General features: G+C 55.7%; 2 protein-coding genes across 2 annotated transcripts in view; one reads left to right on the top strand and one right to left on the bottom strand.

Moving 5' to 3' along the window:
* Positions 1-10,303, bottom strand: part of LOC104157947 (cadherin-23-like) — a gene marked incomplete at both ends in the record, with an annotated part of 32,338 nt that overhangs the window by 10,023 nt on the left and 12,012 nt on the right. Inside the window, 4 exons of the mRNA XM_009695496.1 lie at positions 6,505-6,653; positions 7,873-7,986; positions 9,002-9,154; positions 9,794-10,013. Coding sequence (XP_009693798.1) covers positions 6,505-6,653; positions 7,873-7,986; positions 9,002-9,154; positions 9,794-10,013 — 636 coding nt within the window. The remainder of the gene's footprint in view (positions 1-6,504; positions 6,654-7,872; positions 7,987-9,001; positions 9,155-9,793; positions 10,014-10,303) is intronic.
* On the top strand, positions 3,854-4,309 carry LOC104157946 (chromosome unknown open reading frame, human C10orf105). Its single transcript, XM_009695494.1, has one exon. It carries the CDS (start codon positions 3,854-3,856, stop codon positions 4,307-4,309), a length of 456 nt encoding a protein of 151 aa, XP_009693796.1.

Below are 10,303 nucleotides of genomic sequence, written 5' to 3' on the forward strand. Positions count from 1 at the left end.
CCCCCGGGGAAACCCACTGCCGGCCACTCGGGCTAACCCCGAGGGGCAAGCGAGACAGGCCAGGGATGTGCCGCCATCCCCGGCTGCATGGGGGATGAGAAGTTTGGGATGAGAAGTTTCCCTCCTCCCTTCCTCGTCGCGTTGCTTTGGCAGTCCCGGTGATGGGAGAGGAGGAAAGTCCTGCGGATGCAGCGCAGGACTTAACAGCGAGGGTGGTGGGGTACAGCATCACTTACAGCTTTTTGCTTTCGGTACCCAACTATCCGGGTCGGTAAGCCGGGTGTTTGGTACCCTCCGGCATTACCTCCTCCGGCAAGGGAGCGGAAAGGCTTAACGCACTGGGAAAAGCTGGGGAGCTCCAGAACAGCGTCGCTAAGCAAGGCGGGGAGGGGAAAGAGAGCTGCTTTTCATCTGAGCGAGCTCTATTACAGGCACAGAAGCGCCTGAAAACAGCTTTTTCTTTGCAGGAGTTTGAGCAAAGGGAGCATATGGGAAAACTCCTGCCAAACTAGGCAGCTGGGCCAGGCCAGGCGGGCAGCGCTCGGTGCTGGGCAGAATAATGCTCTCTGCTGCTCACACACCAGAATCATTTCTTCTTCCTTCCCACCTTCCTCAGGAGCATCTTGGTTTTTGCAATTTCTCTTCTTGCCCTCTGACCCTCAGCCGCTTTGTGCCCAGTGCTGGGTCCTGAGCACTTGTGGAGACGTCTCGTGTTAGAGGGGATCAGGCAGGGATGATCCTTCTGGGGGGGTTACCAGGCTGGATAAGCCTCTTATTAACCCACCTGGGTAATAATGTGGGGCTTGGGTGGGACGGCGATGCTGGGACGGGGCGATGCTACAAGCAGGGATGCAGGCAGCAGCTTGGCGGGTGGGTGCAAAATGCTGTGGGCAACTGGGCCATCGTCACGCTGCAGGAAAGGTACTGAGCTCCCACTCCACGGGAGCGAAGCCCTCAGCTTCATACGTGCCATGGCCACGGGGAAACATCAAGCCCTGACATTTCTGCTCATAAGACCCCAATTTTGGTGGCTTTTTTTTCTGAAATTCTGCTGAAACAACTGCCTCAGGCAGGAGGTGGGGGGGTAATCACCTTTGTCAACACCATTAATACACTGAAAAATTTTTTGCCCTAAAAAAAAAAAGTCACCGTTCATGTGCACTCTGCAAAGATTTCCCAGATTTTTAGTGGCTCCATTTCTGGAAGGGACAGCCCAGACCTCCCCTGAATCCGCAGCACTGCTGCTGTGTTAGGAGAGCTGTGTCTGAGGAGAGGACGGATGGGAAGCAAGAAGGGAGGAGAGCAGGGCTGGAAAAGCCTGGGAAAATGTCAGTGATCCCTCCTGACAGGTTTCTAGGGGACACAGGCAGCTGGCTCTAAAAGAAAAAAAAAACAACCCTAAAGCCACCACCAACAGAGCAAAAAAACAACCCAAAGGAACTGCCCACACGTCCCGGCTCACTCTTAACGAACACTCTAAGGTCACCAAGCCAAACCATGTGTGGTTAGTAAGTGCCAGAATTAAGGTAGCTGTGGTAACCTCGATTCAGGCTGCCTTCGGTGTGTGTGTACTAAGCAGCAGCCCTGCCCGCTGGTTTTCATGCCCACCACCAACAGAGCAAAAAAACAACCCAAAGGAACTGCCCACACGTCCCGGCTCACTCTTAACGAACACTCTAAGGTCACCAAGCCAAACCATGTGTGGTTAGTAAGTGCCAGAATTAAGGTAGCTGTGGTAACCTCGATTCAGGCTGCCTTCGGTGTGTGTGTACTAAGCAGCAGCCCTGCCCGCTGGTTTTCATGCCCCATCCCCGGGCAGGGCACAGGAGAAGCCTGCCCACGGAGGAAGGGGGTCCTGGGGGGTGGCTGTGGCTGCCAGGGGCTGCTCTGCTCCCAAAGCTGGAGGGGAAGGGGCTGAGCCAGGCAAGGAGAGGCTGCACGATAAAGAAAGGCTTTTGGGGTGAAGAGAGGGGAAAAAAGAGGAGGGGATGAGAGCCCTGGCCCCTGAGCCTGCTTGCAGTACGCACGAGGATTCACCTGAGCTAAGGTGTTCTCAGATGCCGACCCGTTTATTTTTGCATTTCCCATTTTCTGAGCACAGACCTGGCTCTGACCCGCGGAAGCAGCCACATCTCCCCAGAGCCTACAAGCCCTGACCAGGCTGATACAGTCCTTGCCCCGAGGTTGCCAGCATCACGGCTTTGAATGCTCAAGCCCAGGTGACGCAAAGGATTCCAGAAACAAATCCCATCTCCCAAGTGCCTCAAACCCAGCACCCAGCTCTAGTGGAAACCTCTGACCTTATTCCCTCCGTATCTCAGCTCATTGCCTGCAAGGGGAGGCGCACGGATCCTGCAGGACCGATCCGGGATGAGGCAGGGTCCTGGCAAACCAGAGCTGGGAACTCACCCACCTAAGCACGCACCCACACCCCGAGGGTACGGCTGGGGCACAGACAACCTGCTTTCAAGGACTCCTTAACCTCGGAGCGCTCAGCCTCGCAGCTCGAACGGTGTTTGCTTGAGGTTGTTTCCTCCTGCGTCATTTGGACGGTGAGCGATGCTTGTCTCTTCTGACGAAGCATCTCACTTTCCACCAGGCTCATGTCCGCTGGACCGTCTCATAGTTTCCAATCAGCGATTAAAGACATGTCGCTGATGTCTTCGCTCCCCTTTTTTGAATACTTTATGGTGAATATCTGCCTGCTGCCTACACAAACCTGCGTGGCTTTAGGATGGTGCCTGCGAGAGCAGACCCAGAGACCCTGGCAGTCCCTGCAGCCCTGCCCTTCCCTTCCTAAACTCTTAATTTTAAATTGGCTCTATCCAAATTCGTACTTGCCAGGAGACTGCCCGGCCACGGACCAGTCTAACAGTTCTCCATCACTCTTCTAACTCCCACATCTCTGTAGGAAAGCCAGTGTAATAAAGCTTTACCTCCAGCATACAGACTAGAGCTCGAAGGGCCAAGCCAAGCTGTCGCATTGCAGAGGGTTGGCACAGCAATATTTCCCCAGCCCTCATCCCCGAGCTGGGGAGATGCCAGCCTCTGGCACAGCCCGTCTGGGGCCAGGAATGGGTGCAGGAAGGTGCACGGGAGCAAAACGATGGATACAAACTGCTCCGGGGATGTGAGTTGGGGGGGATCTGACCTGGTGGGGAAAGGAGAGGACAGTCACCAGCAGGTGACTGATGAGGCTTTAGGAAGCTGGTTTGCATCACTGTTTGCAGAACTGGCTGAGAAACCTGAAACCAGGTCAGCAAAACACCTCGCACAAGATTATTTTCGGCACAAGCAGGGTGAGGGCATTTCACTTCACCCCTGAAAAAAAAAAAATAAATGGCAAAAAGCAATGCTAAAGCAATACTGCAGCTGGATGGGGACTTGTCTGGGCAGAGGTTCAATCAACTATCCATTTTCTTTGGGGGAGAGGGAATCATCAGAAAACTCCAAACAATAGTCAATTCAACAAACCCACATCTCTGGGGAATAGAGAAGAACCTAACCGCAGAACCTCGGTGGAGGATTTTGGACTTCTCTAGCATACAATCATTTATCACTTCCAGAAAATCTTCATGCAACACGTGTGTGTTCCCTACAGGTATCATCACTGGGGCCGTGGTACCACGTGTACATAGTACTACCTGTGCTAGATTTCTTTGCCAGATGGTTTTGCACTTCTGTTCAGAGCGGTACTTTTGCAGGTACAAATCCCACCTCTGTGCTTTGCCAGACAGACTCCTCCTGTCCTCCTGTGTCGCAGAAAACACGGCAGGGAGGACCCTGGACATCAAAAATCCATCAGGTTAGACAAAGGGTGGCTGTCTGGCCAGCTTCTAGGTGGTAATCACCCATGTCGCTTCTCTGTGTCACCTTGTGCACTGCAGGGAAGATGAGTACAGAGGATGCTGGCAACAAGACCTCTCCCACCCCACCTCTCCTTGGGCTTCTGGTTTCAACCACCGAGCTGGTCCCACCCAGTCCCACATCCCCCGAGAAGGCAGACCCTCTGCCTGTCATCGTCGCGCTCGTCTGCATCTTCCTCCTCCTGGCGACCTTCCTCATTTTTATCACCCTCTGCAAGCCAGCAGCACTGGACCAGTCTGGCTCCGGGCCCCGCGAGTGCATGCCCCATCACCCGGCAGATGCCAGCGAGCCCCAGCTGAAGCTCTGGAAGCGGCTGGGCTCCCTCCGCCGCTCCATCAGCACCTTCAGGAGGAGTCGGCCGGTGTCCCAAAGCCGGCTCACCAACCCCAGGAGTTCCCCTGTCAGCCAGGACTGGGATGGCATGGAGTCCACCAAAATGTGATCCTGCTCGGTGGGAACCTACTCACCCCACACTGCTATTCTTTCCCAAGTTTTTGGTTCAGGCTCACTTCCCTCCTAAAGCAGCCTCTGGTATCCCCGGCATCCCGGCAGAGCCCCTTTGAGCACCTCATTTCCAGGCAGCGGCTCTGCAAGGCGACAGGAGGTTTTGCTATTTCAGGTTCCCAAACGCTTTCCAGGTTGCTGTTTCCTGGCAGGAAAGGCGGAGGCATCCGAACTACACCCAGACCCAGCTATCACCAGGCAGTCCAAAAAAAAGACTGCTGCTTAATTTCTTTTGGAAAACATTGGGCAAATTGCGAGGCATCTGAACAAACAACCTGGGCAAGAGCAGAACAACCTGGCTGCCTAACAAACATCGCCTTGAAAAGAGACTTTCCGGGGCAAACGTGCTCCACACAAAGCAACCCTCAGATGAGATTGCCCCCCGAGATGTGTTCCTGGGCAGGTGGAGGAAGGCTCGTGCCCCTCGTTTGCTGCCCGGCCTTTGTCTCCCCCCTCCCCATGCAACGAGCCGTGGGTTGCTGCGGTTGATGCTTGGAAGGATGCAGGCTACAGCTGCCTGCTGGAAACCTGCTTCAATAAATGAGCAGCGGGAGCAGGTAAACACGCCTGTAAAGACACTAAAGAAGGCTTTTGAGGCTCGCGCCAGCTTGGAAAGCCACCGCGCAAGGCTGAGCCGCTTGTTTCTGCTGGGAAAGGGTACAACAGCCAGCAGGTAATCTGATGTGCTTGAAGAAATCAGTAGGAAAAAGAATAAGTGGTTTAATTCTTCCAGGTCTGCAGCTCACGCTAAGTTCAGCTGTCGAGCTCATCCCTTTGGGTGAAGCGTCCGTGCTCAGTGTGGTCCCATGGCAAGCACCAAACCTCATCTCCCTGGGTCTCACGTGGTTTCTGACCCTCGTGGGCAGCAGCTCTCCGTCAGGATCTCTCCGGGCTGTCTGGGACCTGCCTGGCTTTTGGAGAAGGGGATGGGGAAACCTTCAAAAACTCTCTTGCTGCCATAAGGATGTGGGGATGTATTTGAAGGGGGAGACCTTCAGTATCAACGGTTCACTTTTAAAGGTGTAAATTAAACTAAACCCAGGGAATTGCCCATTTCCATTTCCCTCTGGTTTCGTTCTGTGGAAAACAAACTTCCCCCAAATACCGCCTGATCTTTGCCACAGACTTCCGAGGGCATCCCCCTCTTTTGGGAAGCGCGCTCTAAGAAAAGAGACTTTGATGTCCAACTCGGGTTTCTTCCATTCACAGTCTTTCGATTTGAAAAAACAGCTCAGTTTTAGGAGTCCCATGGCAGGGCTCCTCTCTGCCTCCACAGCTCCCCTGCGTACCTCTAGCCCACTCCTGACCCCACAGACAGGCACGGTGCCACCCCGACAGGTGACGAGGAGCCGCAGGGACCACGTTTGGGGACCGGTCACCCCGAGCACGACGCACGGCTCCCGGCAAACCTTTGTTGCAAGAGGTGAAAGGCTCCTTTCTTCTCCCCCAGTGACTCACCCTGCCCGTGAGAGCCAGGGACAAAGCTGCCCCTTTCCCTGTGCCGGGAGAGGTATTCAAGGCAGGAGGAGCCTTCCCAGGGCCCTCTGCAAAGAGCCTTTGGTGCCCGCTCCAGAAGAGCCCTGGGTTTGAAGGGATGCTGGAAGCCCTCGGAGACCGTGTGAATGCCCGCCATTCATTCGGTGCTCAGTGAGCCATTCAGCTCTGCCCATCGCTCCCTCAAAGAGGAACACAAATGAAAGCAAAGTCCAAACGCTTCTCTCCCTCCGTTTCCCCCCCCTGCCTCCTCAGAGCATCTCTTTGCACGCACTCTTCTCCCTCCCCCTCGAGATCTCCGCTCTCGTCCCCTTCTCTGCTGGGAGGAGGGAGAAAGCGGGGACGCAGCCAGGCAAAGGGGCCTCGCCAACACAGGGCTTGAGTTTTCTCCTCTCACCCTCTGCAGAAACGGGGTGAATTTCTTATTTTTCCATGGCGCTTTGCTGCCTCCTCCCTGGTGCTCACCACCTGGGGTAGCAAAGGAGCAGGGGAGCACACAAGCAAGAAGACATCATGCCCTGGCCTGGGGGAACAGAGAAAATCTCTGCCCTGGGCTTCCTGTAGCTCACAGACGCGATGCCTGAGCATGGGCCCTTTTGCCCACCCAAGGGCCCCCCCGGGTGGAAGAGAGCCACGTGCCTGCACTATGCTGCTGGCAGCCGGGATGTCCTCGGGGACGCTGACTTCGTAGCTGCTCTGAAGGAAGATGGGTCGGTTGTCATTGACATCCAGGACGGTCACGTACACGGTGGCAGTCCCAGTGCGTCGGTTCCCTGTGGGGCCGTTGTCTGTAGGGGAAAGAAAGGTGAGGGGTGGTATGGTCACCTCCGTCTCCTCCTTGCACAGCTGGTGCTCAGCCTTTGGCTACTGAAAACAACAGGATCAAAAGTTTCTAAACAAATCCTCTGTCTTTTCTGCAGCTGCCAAATCCCACACTGAACCTCGAGGTCTTTTTCTGCCTATCTTGAAAGAAAAAGGAAAAACCAAACCACCCCCAAGCTCTGCCACGGAGCCACTGCCCAGCGAGGCTGGAAACACAACTGGTCATTAAAGAGGGTTTGCAAGTCACTAAAGAGGGTGAGGTACGCTGGCAGGGACTTCTGGAGGCCAGGGATTTGGGAGATGAAGACGGGCAGGAGTCTGAGCAGTTTTCTGTAGACCCAGCTCAGCTCCCAGCCAAAGAGCTCCAGGACGGGTTGATGTTCAGTAGACAAGGACATGGCAGCACGGCTCTTGGTTATGCCACGAAGGACGAGGCAATGAGGACATAGGTTGGGTTGGGCTGTTTTTCCAACATGCCTGACGCAAGCGAGCACCAAACCCGCCCAGCTGGGATCTGGTGACCAGGAAAACACAGGCAGTCTGATACCCATCGGAGGGGCAGAATGGTCCCTTTACCGCTTGGGAACCGGCCCTGCGTGCCCAGTCGGTGCAGCATCCCTGCTGCAGACCCCATGGCACCTGCAATGCAGTGTCCCCAAGATTTCTGACCAGACCACTTATTTCTCCTTTCAAAAGGGATGTCCAAGTCTTCTGTAAACAGGCACATCATTATAAAGCTCTGGGGATGATGGCCAAGATGCGTTTGGCATGTGAGCCCTCTGCCTGTGCCAGGTGGCTCTGGTTTAATCGGCAGCCACCGAGCCAAGGGCTGGCACGGCATTAGGGGAACGATGCTGTGGCACTGGCATTTCTGGGTGGGGGTCTCCCCTGGACAGCACGGAGCCTCTCAGGAATGGGGGTCTTGCCTTCCCTGGGGGAAAGGGAAAGCCCCAGGGCAGGATGAACCCGAGGGCTGAGTTTACCGTCTGCAAAAGTCATAGTGGAACCAGGAGATATTAATCCACGTGGGTTGTGAAATGCTAACACCAAACACAGGCCGCGGTTTACAGAGAGTCTCAAAGGTTGCTGTCTCCCTGCCACACTTCCAAGGCAGCCAGACATGTGCACAGCCACCCTGCATGGCTGCGTGGCAGCCGTCCCACGGGAACGGTGAGAGATCCTTACCGATGGCCTCCAGGATCAGCGTGTACGATGCCACCGTCTCCCTGTCCAGACTCACGACAGTCCTGACCACCCCATCCCTGAAGCCGACGCTGAATTTGCCATCCTGGTTCCCACCTGCAGCAAAGGACAGGGACCAGGTTACCCGTTGTGTTGTTCATTTGGATGCAGGGAGCAGAGCCCACCCTGTGGGGGATGCTGCAGCCCAGGCATGGCATCAGCCCGGCCGTGGAAATGGCAAGCTCTCAGCCTGCCCTCCTGCATTTTACATGGTTTCGAGCAAGGCAAGTGTAGAGTGAGCTCGTATCTCGTCCTAGGCAAAGTTTCTCTGCAGAAAAAGCGAGTGGCACATCTTTTCTCCGCCGCACCAAACGTCATGCCTGCCTTGCAGCGCAGGCAAGGAGCGATGGTGGTAGGAGAAGCTGCATCGTATAAATGCCAGATCATTTCCTGAATGCTTCGGAAACAAACTGAGGTCACTTTGCATGTGGCCTGCGGTACCTGTGGGTCAACACACACCTTTTCTCTAGCGGGGGAGGCCGTGAGATGCAAACATAGGGCTGCTATTGTGAGAAAAAAATGCCTCTCTGTTAACACTTCTATTTTTGCCCTCTTCCTGAGGGCTAAACGCCGCATGTGCAGTTTGCAAGTCAAAATGCAGCCAGGGGGTTCCCCGGCCTCCCGGCTGCAGGTGCTGCAGCTGCAGTGCGAGCCAGGCACTGCCCAGGCTCCATCGCTGCCCGCCTGCTCCCTGCCCACTCAAAACCACCCGCACGTGGGCTTATGAGATGCCCTAAATCTCCAGAGAGGCTTCCAACCACGACTGCGGGTTATGTGAATGCCACCCCAGCCCTTGCTCTCCGGCGGTGTCCAGCTCATGCTTTTCCTGGCTGCATCCCGGTGGTGTGAGAGGGCAAGGGATGCTCGGGGGCAAGGGTGCACCCGTTGTAGAGGGGCCGGCAAGGCGGGGAGCCAAGCGGGGCTGTTCAGCAGAGGGTGATGCCACACAAGGTTTGGAAGGGCTGGAAAAGGCAGCGCTGATGTGCAGAACACCCTGGCCATGGTTTGGGACAACCTGCTCCTTTCCCCACCCAAAGGTCCCCCTTTGCAGCATTTCGCAAGGGGTTCATACCTGTGATGAAGTAGCTGAGCTCAGCATTCAGCCCAATGTCAGCATCTGTGCAGTTGAGCCGGACCACTTTGAAATCCCGGGCCACATTTTCGGGCAGCGACACGTTGTAGACAGTTGGGAAGAAGGTGGGGTTCTCGTCGTTCACGTCCAGAACTGAAAGGGGGAGCAGAGCTGAGTGTCCCCCCAGGGCTGCCCCTCCTGCAGATGCCAGACTGATGATGTCCAAAGGGCTCCCAAAAACACCCGCCTGCTGCTCCGAGCACCCCAGGGAACGCCCTGCCCTCTGTCTGGTGGGGGTGCCTGCAGACCGGCCGTAAGGACCGACCCCCACAGCTGCAGGCTGTATTGGGCCACCTCTGATACAAACAGATCACCCTCCTCATGTCCAGAGAAACCCTACAGAACTGCAATTAAAGTTACCATTTGCATTACTCATTTCCATCCCTGTTCAGAGAAAAATCTGTGGTTTAAATATAACCTCAGCATTTCCTGGAGTATGGCAGAGGGCTCTGGAGTTACAGGACCAAAAACTTATTTTTCCAAACCCGGACCTGAGGAGAATCCAGGGTCACTTCATTTCCAGATGACACTTACCCTCAGCAAGAGGCTCGTGTGAAGCCAGTAAACAGAAAGGCACCAAATTAAAGACAGACTGCGTAATAAGGGTCTCAGTCTATCCCCTATATAAACCACATCTCCCCCCTTGGTGAGGTGTCCTTGTCACCCATCTTTTTGGGACCGGAGGGGGCTCTGTGGCTGGGCAGGGGTTGGAAGGGGTCCCGGCGTGCCCACCTTTGACAGTCAGGGTGCTGGTGGAGCTCTTGGAGGGCACGCCGGCATCGCTGGCCACCACCCGCAGGTAGTACTCGGCGATCCTCTCCCTGTCCAGCACGGTGGTGGAGGTGACGAGCCCGCTGGTGCTATTGATGAGGAAATCCATGCGGGGCATCCCCACCTGCATGCGGTACGTCACCTGCCCATTCGGACCCTCGTCCAGGTCGATGGCCACTACCTGGTGGGGAGAGTGGAGGGAAGGGGTGAGCATGGGGAAGCCCCATCGTCTCCTGACGATGAAAATCACAGTACATAAACCCTGAGTGTTTCTTTGCCCCCAGGGATGCTGGGCTGAAACAAAGGGGTCTTGGAGCATCCCCCTTGCCGGGAGCGGGCACATGGAGTGGGATGCCACAACCCCTTCTGCTTCCCCCTGGTTGCATTGTTAGAGGATGGGGAGGATGGGGAGGATGGGGAGGATGGGGAGGATGGGGCGGATGGGGAGGCTGGGTTGGCAGGCTGGTTCGC

The sequence above is a fragment of the Cariama cristata genome, unplaced genomic scaffold (genome assembly GCF_000690535.1).
Source record: "Cariama cristata isolate BGI_N322 unplaced genomic scaffold, ASM69053v1 scaffold2822, whole genome shotgun sequence".
Classification (NCBI taxonomy): domain Eukaryota; kingdom Metazoa; phylum Chordata; class Aves; order Cariamiformes; family Cariamidae; genus Cariama; species Cariama cristata.